Below are 24299 nucleotides of genomic sequence, written 5' to 3'. Positions count from 1 at the left end.
TTCAGTGTCGGAAGGGACAGGTCTTTTAAAAAGGACTGAATTTCAGCTTCAATGGGTTGGGGAGTATTAGTATCTGCCTGTAGGTTGTAGAGTCGGGAGTAATACTCTGCAAAGGTGTCTGCTATACTATAAGGGTCAGAGACTCTAGAGCCCGTAGGGGAATCGACAAAATGAAGTCTGGCCTTAGCTCGCTGACCTCGCAGTTTCCGTGCCAAGAGACGCCCTGCTTTATTTCCAAATACATAAAATCTCTGATTTAATCGGGCAAGATTGCGTTGTACTTCCCGAAGAGAAAAAACATTCACCCTTTCCCTTGCGGCAAGCAAAAGCTTAAAGGCAGTTCTATTCTGCGGGTCAGCTTTATGAACTAATTCTAATTTTGCAACTTCGCTATCAGCTAAAAGACGCTCAGCATTTTGAGAACGTTTTAATCGTGAAGCGGCCTGAATGGTAGCCCCTCGCATTACAGCCTTACAAGAGCACCAATTATTAAAGACCGAAGTCTCCTCGGGTTTGTTAGTTTCTAAATATAACTTTAAGGTTTGCTGCATGGCAAGTGAAGCCTCCTGATGGCATAACAGGAAATTCCCTAGTCTCCAGGGGCCCGGTGCGACTTTACGGTCCCCAAGTCTCCACACCACCTTCAGTGGAGAATGGTCAGACCATGTCATTGGTAATATATCAATTTTCGTGATTGCCGGTAGTGACATTCTGTCAGTCAAAACTAGATCAATTCTAGAATATGAGGAGTGGACATGTGAATAAAAGGAGTAGTCCCTACTTGTAGGATGTTTAGTTCTCCACGCATCGTAGACATCGTACTCTCCTAGCAATTGGCGAAGCCCAAGGGTATAAACAGGGGAGGTTCTGGGTTTAGCTAAGGGGCTTCTTGTGGTGAGAGATCTATCAACAGAAGGGTCTACAACTAAGTTGAAGTCCCCCAATAGCATGACGGCACCTTTAGCGTGTTTCTGTATCAGGGAGAATAGTTTCCTACAAAAGGAGAGTTGACCAGAGTTAGGTGCGTAGCAAGATGCCAAAGTAACGGTGGTATCCTCGAGCTGTCCAATTAATATTAAATACCTGTCTTCGTGGTGTACGAGTTGGGATTCGAGAGAGAATGGGCAGTCACGTGAGATCAGTATAGCCACTCCGGCCTTTTTTACGGGACCATTAGCCATGTAGCAGGTAGGGAAATGATTATCGCAGAATCTAGGGGGATCTAACCTCCTAAAATGAGTTTCCTGGATAGCGACCACAATCGCCTTCAGTTTGTAGAAAGAAGATAGGGCCAATCTACGCTTCTGTGGGGAATTCAGCCCCTTTACATTCAATGATACCAAATTAACCATGATAAACTAACCAGGAGGAGGAGCATCCGTTGAAACCAATACAAACCATTAAAGAGGTACAGTATCCTGACCACAGGGTGAAAGAAAAAATAAGCATGGGGACAACGAGACACAAAGGGAGACACACAGGGGAGGACAGAGAGAGATAGGAGAGAAATACAATACACAGAACAAAGAAAGCCGACTCCGTGTAAAGACGCCAAAACATACAGCGCCTCACCTAGCAAGGTTGGGAGGTTAGTGGCCAACCTCCCCTCAATCAAATAACCAAAATTTTTTTTTAAACATTATAAACAAACAATCGCACATGGCATATCAAAGGAATGTCGGTAAGAATGGAATGATAGGCTAATTTGTAATGAGTCACAGGGTCCTGGAACCGGCAAAGAGTAATACCATAATTACAGTAACAAGACGGCCCGAAGGGGGGCGTACAAACCAGACCAGAACCCTGTGACACAACAACTATCTTTAAAGAAAAAAGCCCCGTCTTACAATGATATCAAAAGTATGAAACATTAAGTAATAAGGCAATTGACTTATAATGAACACTAAAACTAGTACTATCTTATAGAAACACTGCAGGTCCTATAATGGCCATTCTTGGCAGGGAAAGTACCGCAGTGGGAAGGGCCTATTTCCCAACCGTCGACCAGTCCGGCTGAAGTCGGCGGTCAGGAGAGCCGGCTCCTTGATCTCCAGCTATATTCCATTTGTGAAGAAGTCTCATACCGTCCTCGACCGAAGACACCACAATAGTTGAACCTTCTCTAGAAATCAATAGACGCGTGGGTAACCCCCATCTATAGATGACTCCAGCTTTCCGAAGGGCCGCGGTGACAGGCTGAAAGGAGCGCCTCCTGATTAGGGTGTGTTGTGATAGGTCTCCAAAAAGTTGAAGCTGGCCCAAAGCTTTCACTGTGTCAGAGGAAGGTCTAGCTGCTTTAAGCAGGGATTCTTTAATGTGGAAAAAATGGACCCTCATTAGGACATCCCTCGACGCACCTTCAGGAGCGCTGCGGGCCTTCGGAACTCTATGAATACGGTCCAATAACAGGTCCGCAGATGTAGCTAAGGGTAGCAGCTTCTTGAATATTTCGATTGTATAGTCATGTAGGCTGCTATTAGATACGGATTCAGGAACCCCTCTTAGCTTGAGATTATTTCTGCGTGAGCGGTCCTCCAAGTCTGCTACTTTATCCCGCAAAGCCGCCACTTCCCCCTCAAGAGCGTCATGAGAGTCGATAAGGGTATTGTGAGAGCTCACCACCTCACCCATCTTTGCTTTCAAATGTCCGGTCCTCTCGCCCAGGTCCTCAACGGAGCACTGACAGGATTGCAGCATAGTACGGAATTCTGACGCCACCTCATCTTTAAACTGGTGTAACAAAAGCTTCATGGCGCCCACCGTTAAGGCTTCACTGTCCTCCAGGCGTGGAGAGGAGGGGGAATCCTGAGATGGGGGTTAGGTCATCAGAGGTGAGGAAGCCGTATGTGGGGGATCCGATCCGGTGGCAGAAGCCCCAGGCCCTTGAGATTTATTACGATAAGGAGAGGGCTTGAAAAAGGCAACTTGGGAAATTGACTTGGAGGCTTTATTCTTTTTTGGAGCCATCTTGTATCACCGTGAGAAGATAGAAGAACCCCAGTAGAAAGGAGGATTTCGTCTAAGGCCCAGAACGGCGGATATCCTCTTCGCCACGTGCGTGATTGTGTCAGCTAAAATGATTGCAGGGGGTTTCGGGGGAGACACATTGGGAAGGTGCCTACATCTTATAGGCACAGCAGGGTGCCCAGCTCCTGTGGGTAGATGTCATCCAATACACAACAGGGAGGGCCCATTGGACCTAATAGTAAATGTGGAATCAGTTGCAGGATCAAGGGCTGGATTCTCCTTATGCACTGAGCTGTTCCACCGCTAAGCCACGCCCCCTACTTTTAATTAATTTTGTAAGAGCAGCTGGAGCGGCCCCACAGAGTGCCCGGGGGATAGAGGCACCAATAATTTCCCCCCAAGCAGCGGCAGAAGGAGATCCGAGCCGCCTCCGCAGTACACGCTGCAAGGGGTTCAGGTGTGGGCGCAATGCCAGTAAGTAAAATGGCGCCGCCTGATCTCCGCTAAAACCTCCGGCCGTCTAGGTCCCCGGAGGCCCCCAGCTGAGCAGCCAGGAGCGGGTGCAGCGGCGGGTATTGTGTGCAGGCCGGGGTCCCCCAGTCCGGGCGCTGGTGAGTGGGAAGAGCAACCGCGGCGGGAGAGAGCGGCAGGGTCCGCCCGCCTTCGGCTCTCCTCAGCGCGACCGCGGTGACCAGCGGGTCTCTGTCCGAAGTAAGGGGGCTGCGGGCAGCACTCACCTCTCCACAGAGCAATACACGGAGAGGCGTCGGGCAGGGAAGCAGAGTCCCGATGTGGGGGGGGCACCCTCCGCGGCCAATTCCAGCTACACAAGGCCTCCTCCTCCGGGGCAGCAGTAAAATAGAGGTCCCGGCTTCTCCTGGGTCAGAAGGCCGCAACCCGCACGGGTGCAGGGGACACCCGCCAGCTCCGCGGACCTCTCTGCCCTACACAGGAAGACCCCAGCTGATGAAGGGGGGTCCCTAAGATTACCAGGGAGCAGCAGAGTATCGTTTATTAACGTTATATATGGACGTAAGGCAGGAGCTCCTGTGAAACACGTCTGCCCAGGTCTGCAGCTAGGCCACGCCCCTTCTACATAATGTTTAAAGTTTTTTTACATCAATAGTGTATCTCCTAAAAAAGAAATCTCCACTCCACAAAGTTATGCGTCAAAGCTGGTGGTTGATAAACATAAAACATATTTGCGGGTGGAGTGAATACATCATGGGGTGGTCGATAGTCACAATAAGGCATAGGTACGTCAAATCAATGGATGGGCTGCTAAGGGATTCATAAGAAAAACTCGCCTGTCCAGGCCAGAGTTAGATTGGTGCGTATCTGGGTATTTCTGGGACCTTTTGGTGAAACATACTCTGACCATATGGGCTTACTGTGCTCATCAGTAATTCTCCATCACTGGTGCTGTTTTGCCAAACCAGAAACTCAAGAACTGCAAGTGTAAATTGCGTCCTGCCTTAGTGTCCCTAATTGTAGGAATTTATGGCTACCACCAGCAGGTTCATGCTGGATGCTGTCTGTAACTGCTGCAGCACTACTTTACTGGTTACACTAGCTGAAGACTCCTGACAGCTTCCTTTTTAAACAGCACTGAAGGGTATGGATCAAAAGGTGAGCTCTTACCTGTAGGTCACAGGAACATAAGCTCATACAGTACAAGTATATCTCATGAACAGTTCATCAGTTGTAATGTTGATTTCTCTGGTTTAATGCTTAAATAAGCTATTACACAGCAACACTTGACGTTAGGTTGAAAAGAAGAACATCTTCCTTATCTTCCATAATAATTTTTACATAATAGGTAGGAGGGCTGTAAAAATTCCCCAAATTTTAGCAATCAAAAGTAATACCTATATTTACTTAAGGCATCATCCTGGAACATGGATTCCTGTTTACATCACGCCTAATTCCAAGGAGGAATAGTTTTCTCTAGTTGCCCAACTCTATCTTAGCTGGGTCGGGTGTCATGAAAGTATATTCCAGGAGATTTTATACACAGTATACCAGTTTATAACACTCTGGAACTGTTCTAAGGCTTTTAATAGAGATATATTTGGACAACAGGTAATTCAAAGTATGTGCTAGCCATTTATTAAAAAAAGTTCCACAGTTATTATGGATAAATACAGCGGACTCCCAAGAGGGCGATTTAAGTTTTTTTTATCGCACCCGATCTCCCATCTAAAGTGATGGGAGATCGGAGGTCAAAATGTAAATGTTTTTTTCATGCTGATTGCAGCCATGAGTGTTGGGTTTAACATCATAAAATGGCTAAACCTGAAGAAAGTGTTGGGTGCGATGAGAAAAGGGCCATTTGGTTACCCAAAGGGGTCACTTTTCGCACATTTCTGCTCACAAGCATGGGGGGCTGCAAGCTGAAAGATTTTTCCGCTGCAAAACGCTCCCAAACAGAGCAACAATTGAATTGCTACGCCGGGCGTCATCTAGTGGTAGCCGAAGGGAAATACACTTGAATTTCCCCCCAACTGTGCAGCAAAACGAGTCCTTTCCGCATTTCTCCACCTCAGTGCAATCGCTGGCTTCCTCGGTCAATATAACCCTGGCCATGTGTAATTGTACAGAATAATAATTTATTTTTTGACTGAATAAATTTTAATACTGGCAATGCACCTTTTTTCTTATTACAACAACATTGCATACAGCTATTAAACTTTCTTCATATAGGATGAACCTGAAGTGTCTTGTGTTCTTCTCATAGTTACGTTTGGAAGCCTTACACCAGATCCTTGTGTTGCTTTCTGGAATGGAGGAGAAGGGAAATGCTCAAACTCTGAGCAGCCGTCAAACTTCCTCCACCCTGCAGTCTTCCTCTCTGCTCACCTCTGTTAGGCTGCAGTTTCTTGCTGGATGTTTTGGATTAGGAACTGTGGGCCATTCAGGCACCAAAGGAGAAAGTGTTCATCTGCATCATTACCAGGTAGAGAATTTGAGGCTTTACAGGAAATGTTCAGTGGATATAAGGGTGGCTCAGCCACATGTGGAAAGGAATGTTCAATATTTTATATATTTCTTAAGATATTGTATTTTTATTTATACAGTCCAAAAAGTGTACTGAATGTTTTGCGGAGAACAGTTAACTGTCAATAATGTTATTAGGAATCTATTCTGTAATGCCTTGCAACACCCCCCACCCCTTTTCCACCTTTAGACATTGCTCCCATCACGTATTTCCCAATGGCAAATTATTGAAATAACTAAATATGACTGTACTTAACCTTAATTTGCATATACTGTACGTAGAATAGACAATATTTTATTTTAAGTTTTATGACCTTTTACAGCATCAATCGAGATTTGTGCACGTACAGTAAGTGCAGTAACATTTGTTAATTTGATTTTAAAATAGGATGGAATACGTGCGTCTAAGAGGAGCATTCAAACTGAGATTCAGAAAGCTGTGCATAAAATATACCAGCAAATGTCTGCCACCCTAGACCGAGCTCTGCAGACCAATAAACATCATGTTGGTAAGTAGAAGAGTCTCCTTCATACTTTGCAGCACTGTATGGATCAGATGCTCCTTATGATCTCCAGAGTAGTGTGAACTAACCTTAGTGTGTTTGCACGTACTAAGTAAAGATATGATCCTATGGTTTGAGAAGGCTTTGTTTTTAAAAGCACTCCAGTTTAGGGCAGTTGAAATATGGAAGTTTGGAGAGCACATTTCTCTGCGTGGTTATGGATTTATACGTAGTTTTTTTTTTTTTTCCCTTTATTATCCCAATAAGGGACGATGGATCCTGAGGATTGGATCCCGCATTAAGTGGGCACTTTAAATATGCAAAAGTGTTAAACTACAGTCCTCCTTCTATAACCCCATCCTGCTGGAAAGTATTTTTTATTGTTACCCCAATACAATGTACTTAAGGTGTGCCAGTGTGATGTACTTTTTATAAATAACTGCAATCAGTCATTCATTTGAATCTTGAAATATTTTTCTTTACTATTTTGGTAACTAACAGCCCAGAAGACCCAGAGAGGTAGTGATATAATCTGTTCTCTCTGCTTGGCTCTTTGCGTCTTGAGTCCTATTGGAGAAAAAGCTCTATATAAATAAAATTATTATTTCTGCAGCAGGATACATTGGTTTCCACAGGAAAACATTGGGTTGTAGAGTGGATCTTGATCCAGAGGCACCAACGGGCTAAAGTTTTAGGCTGTCCCAGGATGCATTGGGGCCTCCTCTATAAACCCAGCCTCCAGGCACTGGAGCTCAGTTTCGACTTTGTGCCTGCAGCAGCAGGTCACCTCAGCCCTGAAAACTCTTCTAGAGAAGATTTCTTCTCTGGGCTGTCAGCGCTATATGTCCGGGTGACAATTCAGCGCTGCAGTTCTATCACCTCCCAACGTCTCAGTTCCCATGTACTTGCGGGCGAAGACGCTCCGGCTTTGGCACAGGGTTGCAGGCGCTCTCCTGGTTCGCGTGACTGCTACGGGGAGGAGGTTACAGGGTTCCCCAGACAGGACCCGCCATTAAATCGAGTTCCATCCCCGAACCTAGGGAAAAGGGTCGCAGCACTGGCGTGGACACTCCGAGCAGGGATGACACTAGACCACCGGGGTGTCTGAGTAGGGTGTATTAACACCCCATTTAATAAGACACATAGTACCCGGGGTGGAAGTTCAGCATAGGTGAGGTGGCACTTGACCTGTAGCCCCTTCCCCGGCCCAGGAAGCCATTTCTGATCAGATTTTCCCGCCTTGGTGCTGCTTCACACTAACCCTCACTCCCTGACTGAGACGCTGGGCGCCATCTTCTGAGCATAGCCGCGCCTGGTCTCTGGGACTGCAGGTCAAGGTCTCCTCTGTAAAGCTGCCTGTATACAGCGCTGTGACTTTACGAACACTTGAGTATTCTACATGTCTATATACAGACAGCGTTAGTTAAGAAAAGTGTACCTGTTATAGCATATATTGTACGAGTATTCTAATATATACCTCCGATCTAGGACCACGCTGATATATATATATATATATATATATATATATATATATATATATATATATATATATATATATATATATATATATATATATATATATATATATATTCTACATTTGGATTCCCATGTATGCAGACATATAGGATTGCTGCTGGATGGTCCTAATTAGGGGGAATCCGATTAAATGTTGTCATGTTGTGGAAATAGGATTGCTGCTGGAGAATTGAAAGGAGCTTGGTAACAGCATAAAGCCCTCTTTTTGGATACAAATACTGATACTAGCAATCACATGGTCCTAATTAGGGAATCCGACTAAATTTTGTCATATTGTGGAAACTACCTTTATCTAAATCCCAAATCCTTCAAATTTAATGCAGATTTATACCTAGTATAATAATTGGTTTGATCAAAAGATCACTTTCTATAACCACTTAAGAAGGAAACATCTCCTCAAATGTTGAGAGCATTTTCAATAAGAGAAAAAAAGTTGTTTAGAAAACACCCCTGCAGAAGTCGCTATAAGACGAAAAGCGTTGGCTGAAAGCATCTTTATTATTAATTTGAAATGTACAAACTGAACAAACAATTGTATCCCTAATGATCAATATTACTTTGTAAGGAAACAATTATCATTTTTATTGCAAATGTGATTGTGAACTACATTGTCTTAACAATAAAAACATGTGTTTTTTTTAAATATGGGTGTCTAAATGTGTATGTGTGTGTATATATATATATATATTCAGAAAAAATATTATCATTAGACAAATAATTGCCTAATACGTTAAAGAAATGCGCTCCACAGGGATATCATTTGTGTATCTATTTCTATGTTGATCTCTGTCGACAAGGGATCTTTTCTCTGTGTTGAAGCCTGCCTGCCTATAAAAGAAATAGTGTTAAACTAACTGATATAGAATAAACTAACTGATATAAAATAAGCAATAGAACAGTAGACTTACAATAAGAGTGCATTAAGGAATTCTATTATTATTTCATATATATATATATATATATCACTCTGTTTATGTGTGTGTATGTGTGTATATATATATATATATATATATATATATATATAATTTTCCAGTTCAATGCAGCTGTATTGTTTAATAATTTCTGCATTGCCTGTGACTGTGTGCGCCTGTATCTGCTGTGTTGTTTCACTTCACTCATTGTTTCCCAGATATACTGTAACTGTCTCTATATTCTGTACCCTAAGAGGCTAGGTGCATCTAAGTCTGCTAATGTAGTGCGTCACAGTATTTATGCAATACGCATGTTCTACTGCAGAGCATGCTCCAGGGATTTACCAGAAGGGGAAGTTTTGTATGATGGTTTATGTACTGTGTCATACACCTCCTAGTCAGTCTGCAGCTCCTGGGTCTACTCAGGAACCACCCTGGGCTGCATTCACTAACCTACTGGGTACTCTATTAGAACGCCTTACGCCCCCTTTGGAACCACCTGTACCACTACCGCCACATATTGTCCCTATGGTTAATCCGCCTTGGGTGGAAAATTTATCTAACCAGCTGCAACATTTAAATCAGTCCTTGGTTAGACAGCTATCCTCCACCCCAGGTCACTCCCGTGCTTCTGGGTCATCTAAGCAGGCTACTTCCTTCTCACAGTCCACATACATCTCTGATATTTCATCTGAAGAGGAGGTGGAGCTTACGGTCCTGTCAGGCACTGAATCCGGTGCTACTGATGAGGATTCTTCCTTGCAGGTTGATGTCCCTGCCTTAGTGGTTTCTATTAAACAAATCCTACAAATATCTGCTGATGAGGATTCCACTACTGTGGCAAAGAAAACTGATATGTTTAAATGGCAGAAAGTGGTTAAAACTCTGTTACCCCATTCTGACCATTTGGTGGACATCAGACGGGAACCCTGGTCTACTCCAGTTAAACAAATTCCTTCTGCTTAAACGGGCCTTGGCTCGCTATCCTCTCCCTGCAGAGTTATGTCACCCGCCTTGTGGCGTCATCCACTCTACCTGACACCACGGTCACCTCACTGAAGGAACCGACAGATAAACGTGTGGAGAGATGCCTGAAGTCTATTTATTCCTTTACAGGAGCTGTGCATAGGCCCACTATTGCTGCCTCCCGGGCTGCAAAAGGTATTGAAGTGTGGGTTTAGGCATTAGAGGATGAGCTGCCCGAGGATATTTTTGACAAGGCCAGACAATACCTGTCTCACATTACCATTGCCGCCTATTACGTTCAGGAGGCGTTCTCTGAGGCGGTTGTGTTGGCAGCCAAGGCGTCCACTACGTCTGTCTTGACTCGCCGTATTCTGTGGTTGAGGTCATGGATAGTTGACCTAGACTCCAAAAAGACCTTGGAGGTACTCCTCTTTACTGGGGACATTTTGTTTGGGGAAGACCTGAATAAAATTGGGTCTGAGGTATCAGCTGCTAAGACTGCTTTTCTCCCAAATACTAATCCTTCTGCACAGAAGGCAAAAGGTACCACTTTTTGTTCCTTTCGGCCTCAAGGGAAAGCAAAAGTTCAGGCATACCTGAGACAGTCTCGTGCTTCCAAAACCACAAAGCCCAAGGCAAAACAATCCTGGGCAACCAGTCAGCCTGCTTCCAAACAAGACAAGCCTGTTGCATGACGGGTTGGGCCACCCCCTGAGGGACCTAGGGTGGTAGTCCGACTTCTACAGTTCACCCAGATCTGGTTAAAGACCAGTTCAGACGCATGGGTGCGAGAAGTTGTCTCTCACGGATACTCTGTCTCTTTTAAGAGACGTTCCCCCTCGCCAGTTTTGGACTATGGTTCTAAGTTCAGATCTGTTAATGGCACAAGCTTTGCAAACAAGTGACAGTTCTCTCCTGAGTACAGGAGTGGTTGTGCCGGTACCTCAGTCCCAGAGAGGCAGAGTCTATTACTCGACCCTGTTTCTAGTTCCGAAACCCAATGGGTCATTCCGGCCTATACTCAACCTAAAATCCCTGAACAAGTTTGTGAGAGTGCCCAGGTTTCGTATGGAAACTCTGCGCTCAATTGTACTGGCTATGGAACCTGGAGACTTTATGGTATCCCTGGATATACAGGATAATATGCCTACATATACCTATTGCCGTGTATCGCCAGCAGTTTCTGCGGTTTGCTATTGGCAACCTACATTATCAGTTCCCGGCTCTTCCATTTGGACTGGCCACAGCTCCTCCGATCTTCACCAAGGTCATGGCTGTTATGAGGCCCTATCTCCGTCGCCAGGGGATCAGAATCCTGCCGTATCTGGACGACCTGCTGATTCTGGAAAATTCCCACAATGTCCTCCTCAGTCATCTGCAAATGATGGTAAACTTCCTGCATGCCCACGGGTGGCTTATCAATTAGAAAAAGTCCTCACTGGTCCCAGCTCAGAGCATGGTGCACTTGGGGGTCCCTTCTGGATGCATACAGTCAAAGGCTGTTTCTGTCTCCAGAAAAAGTCCTGAAGCTTCAGGACAGGATAAGATGCTTCCTTTGTCACCCCAGAGTGTCGATACACTCGGCGATGCAAGTACTTGGCCTGATGGTGTCGGCATTTGACATGGTAGAGTATGCCCAATTTCATTCCTACCCATTACAGAGGTTAATCCTTTTCAAATGGGATGGCCAACCTCATCGGATCAGATCTCAGATGATCACTTTAACTCCGGAGGTTCGTCTGTCGCTGATCTAGTGGCTACAGAACCAGCGATTAAACCGGGTTCGTCCCTTCTGGATCCCAGACTGGGTCCTGCTGACAATGAACGCCAGTCTCAGGGGATGGGGTGCGGTGTTGGAGCAACACTCATTTTAGGGTCGCTGGACCAAGGAGGAATCACTCCTCCTAATAACCATTCTGGAGTTGAGGGCAGTGTTCAACAGGCCTGTTCAAGTACGATCAGACAGCGCTACCATTGTGGGGATACACAAAACCAATGATGGAAGTGTCAAAAATCCTTTGTTGGGCGGAACGCCATCTGCCACCTTTATTGACCGTATTCATTCCAGGTGTCCTAAACTGGGAAGTGGACTTCCTCAGTCGCTAGGACATGCACGCCGGAGAGTGGAGTCTTCATCCGGAAGTCTTTTTCAACTCCTAGTGGACATGTGGGGCCTACCGGATGTAGACCTCATGGCGTCTCGACACAATCACAAGGTACCGATCTTCGGATCAAGGACCAACGATCCTCAAGCAGCATTTGTGGATGCACTGGCTATTCCGTGGAACTTTCGGCTGCCCTATGTGTTCCCTCCAGTATCACTCCTGCCCAGGGTACTACGGAAGTTCAAACAAGAACTAGGAATACTACTTCTAGTCGCTCCAGCGTGGCCTCTAAGGAATTGATTCTCAGACCTACAGGGTCTATCGACAGAGAGACCCCTCCTACTTCCGCAGCACCCGATCCTTCTCGTACGGGCCCTTGTCTTTACCCAGACCTGGCCAGACTGGCTTTGACGGCGTGGCTCTTGAAGCATCACTCCTGAGGGCCAAAGGATTTTCTGTGGCGGTTATTCAAACTATGTTGAAAGCCCGCAAACCGGCATCTACGAACTGGACCGGGTTATTTGCCTAAGGTGGTGCCATCTTTTCACCTTAACCAAGGGATTGTGGTTCCAGCCTTTATCTCTTCAGACTTTCCTTCCAAAGAGCGTTCTTTGGATGTGGTAAGGGTTCTCCGTATTTATGTGGGATGGACTGCCTCTATCAGAAGGTCAGATTCCCTTTTTGTACTGTTCGGTTTCCACAAACGTGGCTGGCCTGCGAATAAGCAAACTTTGGCCAGATGGATTAGAATGATGACTGCACAAGCTTATGTGCAGCCTGGACTTCCAGCTTCTGCTGCTATTAAATCCCATTCTACTCTGTCTATTGGACCCCCTTGGGAGGCCATCCGTGGCGCGTCCGCAGAACAATTGTGAAAGGCGGCTATGTGATTCTCAGTGAACACATTTATTTGGTTCTATGCCTTTGATTCTTCCGCCTCCCAGGATACTTCCTATGGATGCCGGGTTCTCATGCCCGTTATGGCGCATCCCCTCCCATACTGCAAATAATTTTTATCAGCAGAATCTGCTTGTGTGTACTAATTGCATTACTTTGCGGCAAAGATGCATTTTTCGCGGGACAGGATGCAAAAAAAAGGCACTCGTCGCTACGGAGTCTAGGCATGGCGTGACTTGAAGGGCTATTTAGCGTGACTGCAACAATGATGTAAAAGGACACATTCTGTAATCTGTGAGAGAAAATTATTTTCCAGAAGTCGATAGTTGAAACTATGCTCAGGGTTCCTGTTCCAGCCAAGATTTGTGATGGTCTAGAAGACTTGTATCCATTGGTTTTAGAGACGTTTCCACTATTTCTATCCAGTTAGCTAATAACACCTGTTTTTACCAGTTGGCTTAGAGAAAGTGTTAAAAACAACATCCTTTTGAGCCACTTGATTCAATGAAGTTAATTTCTCTCATTTGAAAAACTGTCTTTGTTTTGGCTTTTTCCATAGCCTTAAGAGTGTATAAGTTGGGAGCTCTATTTTGCATAACCACATTCTTTGTTTATCATGAAGATAAAGCTGTACTTTGTACAAAACCACCATGTTCAATTTAAATCAAGACCCTGCAATTTTAGAGTTTATCTTTGGAGAAAAAGCAATCTCTTCAATCTTTACATGTTGTTTGATATGAGCTACAGTATTTCGCAATGATGCTTGAGGTTTTAAAACCGAATAATCATTAGTGCTCTATGATGCCAATGATAGGATTTGACGGGATGCAGTCAATTTGCTGGCTGTCGGGATCCAGGCGGTCAGGATACCGACGCTGGAATCCCGACAGCTGCCAATGCCAACTGCCGGAATCCCGGCGCACAGGGGCTATGCCCACTCGGGATTGTCCACGTCTCTTTGCGCTCGCCCCGTTTCCGGCATACTGTCGGTATACTGACTGCCGGCACCCGGCCGCCTGTAAATCATACTGATCCTGGTTTGGTCTGTCAGTAGAATTACTTGATGGACCATTGCTTTGATTTCATTATTGTAGGAATACTTGTTTCTTAGATTAATTTAATTTGGCGAGCATCACCTGGGACGATAGGGCATTGTGTTTTAGCTAAGCCAGAGTTTCCCAAACTCTGCCATTACAGCCCAGGTTTTACATTTCTCTATACTTGAGCACAGGTGACTTAATACTGTAAGTACCTCAGTCAATTTGATTTCACCAACTGGGCTCAAGCATGGATATCTTTAAAACCTGGACTGTTATGGCGGCATTTGGAAAACTCCGGGCTAAGCAGTTCTGTCTGGCAGCCCCGTGTTCTTCAGTAAATACTTTTTCAACATTTTACAGATTGAATGTGTTTGAGGCTAACGGTAGATGTAAGCTGCTGCGTATTGTAACTGTGTGAGCATACCCTACAAATGGGCAACCTTAGAACATTGACAGTAACCCCAATAGAATGACAGATAATATGGTATTTTTATACTTTAATCTTTTTATCTGAATTCCTTAAAGCACGGTGCTCCAGCATGACTTTTGTTATGTTTAAAGTGCCAATGCCCGATAGGAGGTTTTGTATTGCTTTATTTGAAGAAATAAATAGCACATATACATTTTATGTATTCCCTTTTATATGGTCTTGACTTTTGCCTTCTATAGACATAACTCGTTTGCTTAAACCAACTATAAATACAGCATTTTGTTAATTTACCTATATGTTATCCATTAAGCCTTTTTTGAATCCTTCAGAATTAAAGCTTAGCTTATGTACAACAAGTCATTTGCCTTTTCAGAAGCCCAGCAGCGTCTGCTTTTGGTGACAGTTTTTGCCCTCAGTGTACGGTACCAGCCAGTAGATGTTTCTCTAGCAATTTCCACTGGCCTGCTTAGTGTACTCTCACAGCTATGTGGCACTGAGACTATGCTGGGACAACCTCTCCAGTTACTACCCAAGTCCGGAGTGTCTCAGCTGAGCACAGCTCTCAAAGTAGCCAGCACCAGACTTCTTCAGATCCTTGCAATTACTACTGGGTGAGTGTCATCAAAGGCATTTTGTTATTTATTTAAATATTCACAATAACATTACAATGAATTGAAGGTAAGGGGTTAGTTTAAAAAATAACAAATATATATATATATATATATATTTTTTTTTTTTTGCCCTGCAGGACATATGCGGATAAACTGAGTCCTAAAGTGGTGCAGTCTCTGCTTGACCTACTGTGCAGCCAATTGAAGAACCTCTTGTCTCAGGCTGGAGTAATGCCATCCTTTGGTGAAGATGAGGAAGACAAGAAGGCAGAGTCAGTAGGAGAAACTGAGAGAAAGGACTTCAGAGGTATGGCTAATGCAGAGAATACTGAGAAAAAGCCTTTCAGAAAGTGTTGCATGGTGAATTCTGACTGTGGAAAAAGTCAATAGGTTGGACAGCACAAATGAGATGCATTAAAGCAGCCTTGTGCTTTATTTGATTTACAAGATTCACTCATTGGCAACTGCTGTGTAATTTTCTTAAAATGGACACACACAACCCATGTGTTCTAAGTGTTGATTGGTTTAATATGTTTTTCTTTCAGCCAATGGTGTGACACTGGGGACAGTGGGTATAGCTTAGGGCTTCAGTCCAGTCACCAAGGAGTTAAACATTTGAGTGCAGCCTGGAAGGCCCCTCCTCCCCTGCACCAGGCCAGTCAGTTTTTTCCTTGGTGCTCAGAAGGAAAGGGCATATTTCAAAGAGAAGGGCTTTGATGCCCTGATGAAGTATTATTATTTTCTTTATTTTGTTTAATTTCTTTTGATTTAACCACGCACTTCTGCTCTGTCCTGACGCCAGGTCCCTGCCTTGCATAGCCAGCCGCCCCAGCACCTCTCTGGCATCAGAAGCAGCTGCAAGCAGGATGGAACCTCACGGAAAGGTTTCCTGCCGCGTGGGCAACCAGATCATGCAGCGCAAACCGCCGTAGCTCCGTCTGTCTGTGGCACCAGGTCCTCTCCTGTTTGCACCACTAGGCCACAAAGGACGGTTATCTAGTGGGGGATAGTCCCTTGGGGGCTCCAGGAAGGGGGGGTTGTATTCCTGTAGCTCCGCCGCCAATGCCAGAGTGTTTTTCCTATCAATAGGTTGCGCTCTTGGCCCTTGGCACTCCCACTCCTACACCTCAGCGTCCATTTGGGGTTTATCTCTGCTGCTATACACATGGGTTCAGCCTGCATCAGAGTTTCTACATAGAGTCTGCAGCTGCACACTACTGTAGAGAGAGCCATCCTGCCTCCCTTTTACCAACACTGCACCAGTGTCATGTTGTATGTACCTTACCTCACTTCATGGTGTGGGTAATTGGACAATAGATGCCATTGTTTTCTTTTTCTGTACACTGCCAGGGTGTTGTAGTTCAATAGTTTAATTGTATTGGTATCACTGTTTACCTTAACAGTTGCTACTTCTGTGGTGGGAACATAGTTACAGTACCGGACCCACTTATTTTTTTATTTGTGGTTCTTTAGGCTGGTGTTACTTAGCCTTTATAGTTTTTCTCACACACTTATCTGCTATATCTGTGTCTGTGAATGTTTTGCTTCTACAACAGGTTAGAACATGTCCTCCAGGGGACCTTCCAAAGCTGCCCAATAGGAGAAGGAATGGCTGGACTGCACGCCTATACGTGTGCGGCTTGCAATTTTTATTTTGCACGGTACAAGACCACACGGGGCCCTGTGACCGTTGCTCTGTCGAGCCTCTAGCCAAGCCTGCTGCGGGGGTTTCAACTCCATCTGAGCCAGCTTGGGCTGCCTCCTTGGCCTCGTCTATGAAGGAACTGACTTCCCAGCTGGCAGCTAACAGAACCCTTCAGGTACCTGTTACTGCGACTAGTGTGGACTCGTTACCTACCCAGCCGTACCCTCACCCTGCTGAACCCTCCTGGTCCAAGTGTTGTCACAATCAGTACAGGGATTAGTGCAGGTTTCCAGTAACCTACAGCAGGCCCTGGGTTCTTCATCTTGCAGGAGTAAAAGTTCTTCTGCACCATCTCTGATACCATCGGAGGAATCCCACTCTGAGGAATGCTCGGAAGAGAGGGAAGAACTTTAGGATTCAGAATCAGAGAACCCTCAGGCCCAAGATGGCCAATGAGTTTAACCAGGGTAGAGGCACTAGTCAAGGCGGTTAGGGAAGTCCTTCAAATTAAGGATAAAGACACCCCTCCTGATGCATAGACTCCTCTTTTTAAGAAGAAAAAGAAGGATCCGTCTGCTTTTCCTCCTTCCACACAATTAAAAGATCTTTTCAAAGAAGCTTGGTCTCATCCTCATAAAAAGTTTTTGATAACCTAAAGGTATTCTTCCTTCTACCCCATGGCGGAAGCTGATCAGAAGAAAAATGGGTGTCCCCCCGCCGAGGGATGTGCACATAGCCCACCTGGTTAAGTCTTCCACCCTTCCCATCCCAAATGTCACTTCTCTATAGGAACCTACGGACAGGAAACTTCAGCAGTCCATGAAATCCTTCTACTCCAATGCTGGAGTAGCTCTACTTCCTGCAGTTGCATCTGCCTGGGTCTCCTTAGCAATTGGCAGCTGGTTAGATGTGTTAACAGAGGGTCTCAGGTCAAACATTCGCTGTTCTGATATGTTGATGATAATATTAGAGAGGCCAACACCTTTTTAGGTGAAACTGTATTGGATGCGGGAACTTTTTCATCCAAAATTTCTGCTGTTCAGTGGTGGCTAGACGCGCACTGTGGGTGCGCTCTTGGCGTGCTGATGAGAATTCTAAGAAAGCATTGGAGTCCTTGCCTTTTTCGGGAGAAGTCCTCTTTGGTGAGGAACTGAAGAAGATTGTAGCCACAGTTGCAGCTTCCAAGACCACAATTCTTCCTTCGGCTGCGCCAAAGACTAGATATCCAAATTTACGCTCCTTTCGCCCACAGGGAAAGGCCGTGGTCAACCTTCCTCCCATTTCCGCACTCCTTCTACCAAAACTTAAAAACCAAAAGGTAGTCAACCTTGGTCAAGAAAGAGCCATGCCCCCAAGCAAACCGAAAAGTCTGCCGCATGACAATCTGGGCTCCCACCTGGTTGTCTGCTTCGCTTCGCCGAGGTCTGGGGAAGGCTGTCGGATGTCTGGGTTCTGGGCATAGTGTCCAGCGGATACGCCCTGTCTTTCAGAGACAGGCCCCCCATACGTTTCTTTCTCACGGGACTGCCAGCAGACCTCGAAATGACTACCGCACATTAGAAAGCAGTACATTCTCTGCTTCTTCGAGAGGTTATTGTACCAGTTCTCCAACAAGGGATGGGATTTTATTCAAATATATTTCTCTTACGTGCTAGAGGATGCTGGGGTACATTTTAGTACCATGGAGTATAGACGGTTCCGCAGGAGCCTTCGGCACTTTAAGACTTTTCAACAGTGTGAACTGGCTCCTCCCTCTATGCCCCTGCTCCAGACCTCGGTTTAGAAAATGTACCCGGGAAACTGGATCACACTAGTGAAGCTCTACAGAGTTCTGCTGGAAAAGACTTTGTTAGGTTTTTTATTTTACAGGGAAGCTGCTGGCAACAGCTTCCCTGCTTCGTGGGACTTAGGGGGTAAGTAGGAACCAACTTCTTAATTAGTTCAATGGCTCTGCTTCCACTGACAGGACACCATTAGCTCCTGAAGGGTACTAAACACAGCCCTTGCCTGGCTGCAGCTCACTCCTACAGCACTGCCGCCACCCCCTAACAGAGCCAGAAGTCAGAAGGCTGGTGAGTATTTACTGGAGGCCTGCAGAGAGGGGTCCTCCGGTCATCGTAGCAGCATAAAGGTACCAGCGCAGCGGCGGGACGCTGCTCAGCATGTCTCTCAGCACACGGGTGCAGAGAGCGCTCTGTGGGACATGATAAAAATCCTTACTCTCACTGGCATAGCAGTACATACATGGTAACCGCTGATGTACATACCCCTGCCAGTATAAATAATTCACTCACTGAGGTAGAATCGCGCCATTACAGGGGGGCGGAGCTTCTCCTCAGACTTGCCAAAACACTCTCTGGGCGCCATTTTTTCCTGCTGAAACGCCAGTGTGCTGATCCTGAACGCTGCTTTTCCTCATACATCGCTGATACAAGTACCAGGGTGTTATAGAGGGGGAGGGGAGTGCATATTACATTAGGTCTGCGGACTTAATATTAGAAAAAGCGCTGTTGTGTATATTTTATACAATTACATATAGGGCACGGGGTGTGGACTGGCAAATCCTTCTGTGTGAGTCTGTCCCCATTAGCTCCCCTGTGTGAGAGTGGTGTGTGTGTGTACAAGTGTGTACCATGTCAGGAGAAAGCTCTTCCCCAGAGGAACCCATTTTAGATGCACAAGAGTAATGAGCCTGTGCGGGTGAGAAAGTTGCAGAGTAATAGGTCTAAGCTTGCAAAGAAATTCTCTGAGTCTGAACAACAGACTAAAGTATTGGAGACAGTCTGTGGAGGATGCACTGTTTGCTGATCCCACCATGTCCTCCACTCGGGACTCTTCCAGTTCCCAGAGAAGGTCTCTGGCGCAGTTTATTCAAAGGGACACTGACACAGATTTAGACACTGAGGTCGACACTGGGGATTTGAGAGGGGTAGACCCCAAACTAGCCAAGAGCATTCAATGTATGATAGTCGCTATAAAGGAGATGTTAGAGTTTACCGACACAACACCTGCACAGGTGGTGACTTTTCCTCCGTTTAAGGACTTGAATGCATTCTTTGAAGAATCCTGGTCTAACCCGGAAAATAAGTTTACTATTCCTAGAAGGATATGTGTAGTGTACCCTTTCCCTGAGGAAGACAGGCGCAAGTGGGAGTCACCCCCGATGGTAGACACCTCAGTCTCTAGGCTGTCGAAGAAAATCATTTTGCCTGCCCCAGGGTCAGCTTCATTAAAAGAACCTGCTGACCGTAAGTTAGAGACGACTTTAAAGTCCATCTATATAGATACTGGTTCGGTACTCATGCCCACAATTGCTTCTGCGTGGGTGGGTAACGCAGTGGAAAAATGGGCAGACACCTTGATTGTTAATATAGACACTATCGATAAAGATGATATGCTTCTAATTCTAGGTCATATCAAAGATTCTGCAGGTTACTTAGTTGAGGCTATGAAGGATGTTGGTTTACTGGGTTCAAGATACTCCGCTATGGCGATTTCAGCCCACAGGGCACTCTGGATCCGCCAATGGAATGCTGATGCAGAATTCAAAAGAAATATTGAGGCGCTCCCCTACAATGGTGGGCCCTCTTTGGAGACGAGCTGGATGCCATGATATCAACTACTACATCTGGCAAATCTGCATTTCTGCCGTCGGCAGCTGCACCGGCTAGGAAAGGGTATCATTCTCATACTATGCAGTCCTTTCGGCCCAACAAGCACAAGAAGGCAAAGAGTACCCCTTTCTTCGCAGGAAGAGGGCGGGGACGAGGTAGGCGACCTGCAACACCTTCAGCCTCGCAGGAACAGAAGTCAGCCACTGCTTCTGCTAAAACCACAGCAAGACGCTGGGGCTCCCCGCTGGGAGTATGATTGGGTGGGGGCACGTCTACAGTTCTTCAGTCAGGTCTGCTTCCACTCAGATCTGGATCCTTGGATACTAAAAATAGTGTCTCAGGGTTACAAGTTAGAGTTTCAAGATCTCCCCCTATGCCAATTTTTCAGATCAGCTTTACCAGTTTATGTTCAAGACAGAAGAAAGGTTCTGGACGTGATACAAAAATTATGTCAGGACAAAGTAATTTCCTTAGTTCCTGCACCACAACAGGAGAAAGGTTTTTATTCAAGCCTGTTTGTGGTTCCGAAACTGGATGGCTCGGTCAGACCAATTTTAAACCTAAAATCGCTGAACCTTTATTTAAAAAGATTCAAATTCAAAATGGAGTCGCTGAGAGCGGTGATCTTCAGCTTGGAAGAAAAAGAATTTCTGGTGTTGGTGGACATCAAGGATGCTTATTTGCATATTCCCATTTATTCTCCGCATCAAGTATACCTGAGGTTTGCGGTTCAGGACTGCCACTACCAGTTCCAAACGTTGCCTTACGGACTCTCCATGGCTCCGAGAATTTTCACCAAGGTGATGGCAGAGATGATGGTTCTCCTTCGCAAGAAAGGAGTCAACATAATTCCGTACCTGGACGATCTCCTGATAAAAGTAAGATCCAGAGAAAAGTTGGTGCATGACATCGCACTATCCCTGACGGTGCTGCAACAGCACGGTTGGATCATAAACCTTCCAAAATCACAATTGGAAGCGACGATGAGGTTGTCATTTCTGGGAGTGATACTGGACACCGAGGTACAGAAAGTATTTCTACCAGTGGAAAAGGCTCTGGAGATCCAGAGCATGGTCAAACACCTTTTGAAACCAGCACGAGTGTCGATTCATCAATGCATTCACCTGCTGGGGGAAATTGTAGCGGCTAACGAGGCTCTACAATATGGCCGATTCCATGCCAGGGTGTTCCAGTGGGACCTACTGGCCAAATGGTCCGGATCGCATCTGCACAAGCATCAATGGATAATCCTGTCAACGAAAGCCAGAATTTTGCTCCTATGGTGGCTACAAAGTTCTCAACTCCTGGAGGGACGCAGGTTCGGGATTCATGCCTGGATCCTGGTGACCACAGATGCAAGTCTCCGAGGTTGGGGAGCAGTCACGCAAGGGGAAAGCTTCCAAGATGGTCAAGTCAAGAAACACTTCTTCACATAAACATTCTGGAGTTGAGAGCCGTTTACAACAGCCTTCAACAAGCGGCGCATCTTCTTCAAGATCGTCCCATACAGATCCAGTCGGACAATGTAACAGCAGTAGCTTACATAAACCGTCAGGGAGGAATGAAAAGCAGAGCGGCGATGGCAAAGGTGACAAAAATACTCCTCTGCTCAGAAAGGCATGCAAGAGCTCTGTCAGCGATCTTCATTCCGGGAGTGGACAACTGGGAAGCAGACTTCCTTAGCAGACATTATCTCCATCCAGGAGAATGGGGCCTCCACCAAGACGTTTTTGCGGAGGTAGCAAGTTGTTGGAGCGTTCCTCAAGTAGACATGATGGCATCGTGTCTCAACAAAAAGCTTCAGACATATTGTTCCAGGTCGAGAGACCCACAAGCAATAGCAGTGGATGAACTGGTGACACCGTGGGTGTTCCAGTCAGTGTATGTGTTCCCTCCACTTCCACTAATACGTAAAACAAGGGTTCGGGCAATTCTCATCGCCCCAGACTGGCCAAGGAGGGCTTGGTATCCAGATCTTCAGGAGTTACTGATAGAAGATCCTCGGCCTCCTCTTCGTTAGGACCTGCTTCAGCAGGGGCTGTTGGTTTATCAAGACTTACCGTGGCTACGTTTGACGGCATGGCTGTTGAGCGCCAGATCCTAGCCAGGAAGGGTATTCCTAATGAAGTCATTCCCACACTTATTCAGGCCAGGAAGGGAGTAACATCCAAACATTACCATCGTATTTGGAGAAAGTATATGTCTTGATGTGAATCCAAGAAGTCTCCTGCGGTGGAGTTTCAATTAGGGCGTCTTCTCCTATTTGTACAGGCTGGTGTGGAGGCAGGCTTACGATTCGGGTCTATCAAGGTCCAAATTTCAGCCTGGTTCATTTTCTTTCAGAAACAGTTGGCTTCTCTTCCTGAGGTTCAGACGTTCGTGAAGGGAGTACTGCGGCACCATGGGATCTTAATGTGGTGTTGCAGTTCCTTAAATCAGACTGGTTTGAGCCTCTGCAAGAGGTGGAGCTGAAATTTCTCACTTGGAAAGTGGTCATGCTATTGGCTTTGGCATTAGGCAGACGAGTGTCTGAGTTAGGAGCTCTGTCTCACAAGAGTTCTTACTTGATTTTTCATGAAGATAGGGATGAACTTGGAACACATCAACAATTTCTTCCAAAGGTTGTGTCTTCTTTCCATATCAACCAACCTGTGGTGGTGCCAGTGGCTTCTGACACCTCAGCCGTTTCAAAGTCCTTGGATGTCGTCAGAGCTTTGAGGACTTATCTTACAAGAATGGCTCGGATAAGGAAAACAGAAGCGTTGTTTGACCTCTATGACCCCAACAAGATTGGGTGTCCTGCTTCTAAGCAGACTATTGCACGCTGGATCAGGGGTACGATTCAGCACGCTCATTCCACAACAGGATTGCCGATACCGACTTCGATAAAGGCCCACTCTACAAGGAAAATGGGTTATTCCTGGGCGGCTGCCCGGGGTGTCTCAGCTTTGCAGATTTGCCGAGCTGCCACTTGGTCAGGTGCAAACACGTTTGCTAAGTTTTATAAGTTTGACACCTTGGCTGCTGACGACCTTCAATTTGGTCAGTCAGTTCTGCAGGAACACTAGCACTTTCCCGCCCGTACTGGGTGCTTTTGTACATCCCCATGGTACTAAAATGGACCCCAGCATCCCCTAGGACGTAAGAGAAAATAGGATTTTAATTACCTACCGGTAAATCCTTTTCTCGTAGTCCATAGAGGATGCTGGGCGCTCGCCCAGTGCTTCTTTTTCCTGCATTATGTTTTTGTCTTTTTACACAAGTTCTCATGTGTTATGAGGTTATACAGCAGTTGCTGTTACGTTATTCATGCTCGTTGGCATGGTTTATGTTGAATGCCATGTTGTGCGGCATGGTTTGTATGGTGTGAGCTGGTGTGAATTTTCGCCACTAGCTTAATCTTAATTCCTTCTCTCGAAGTTGTCCGTCTCCTCGGGCACAGATCCTATACTGAGGTCCGGAGGAGGGGCATAGAGGGAGGAGCCAGTTCACACTGTTGAAAAGTCTTAAAGTGCCGAAGGCTCCTGCGGAACAGTCTATACCCCATGGTACTAAAATGGACCCCACCATCCTCTACGGACTACGTGAAAAGGATTTACCAGTAGGTAATTAAAATCCTATTTTCTCGTTCCAAAACCGGACAGCACATTCTATCCTATACTGAACCTGCAAACCCTGAACAAGTTTCTCAGGGTTCCAAAATTTAGCATGGAATCCCTCACATCTATCATGCAGGTCTTGGAACAGGGAGACTTTATGGCCTTCTTGGACGTCCATGCCTAGCTGTACATCCCCATTCGGGAAGACCACCAGAGGTTTCTCAGGTTTGCTATTCAGAAGCAACATTTCCAATTCCAGCCATTACCGTTCGGACTCTCCACGGCACCGCGAGTCTTCACCAAGGTGATGACGGCGCATTTGCGACTACAGGGTGTCCTCATCTTACCATACCTGGACGATCTTATACTCATGGCACAGTCTCAGGCCAGTCTTCAGGAGCACATCGACATCACGCTGACAAATCAGTCACAAGGTTGGTTGATAAATTGACGGAAATCCAGCCTCACACCATCTCAA

General features: G+C 45.8%; 1 protein-coding gene across 9 annotated transcripts in view; it reads left to right on the top strand.

The window, feature by feature from the left end:
• The window catches only part of HERC1 (HECT and RLD domain containing E3 ubiquitin protein ligase family member 1), a 475564-nt gene that overhangs the window by 205159 nt on the left and 246106 nt on the right, over nt 1–24299 (top strand). For all 9 annotated transcript variants that reach the window (XM_063926542.1, XM_063926546.1, XM_063926547.1 and 6 more), the window contains 4 exons: nt 5705–5923; nt 6353–6473; nt 14726–14963; nt 15101–15270. In XM_063926542.1, coding sequence (XP_063782612.1) covers nt 5705–5923; nt 6353–6473; nt 14726–14963; nt 15101–15270 — 748 coding nt within the window. The remainder of the gene's footprint in view (nt 1–5704; nt 5924–6352; nt 6474–14725; nt 14964–15100; nt 15271–24299) is intronic.

This window comes from Pseudophryne corroboree, chromosome 6 (assembly GCF_028390025.1).
Source record: "Pseudophryne corroboree isolate aPseCor3 chromosome 6, aPseCor3.hap2, whole genome shotgun sequence".
NCBI classification, from domain to species: Eukaryota; Metazoa; Chordata; class Amphibia; order Anura; family Myobatrachidae; genus Pseudophryne; species Pseudophryne corroboree.
The sequence above is the reverse complement of the archived record's forward strand: the minus strand, read 5'-3'. Positions and strand labels throughout refer to the sequence as shown.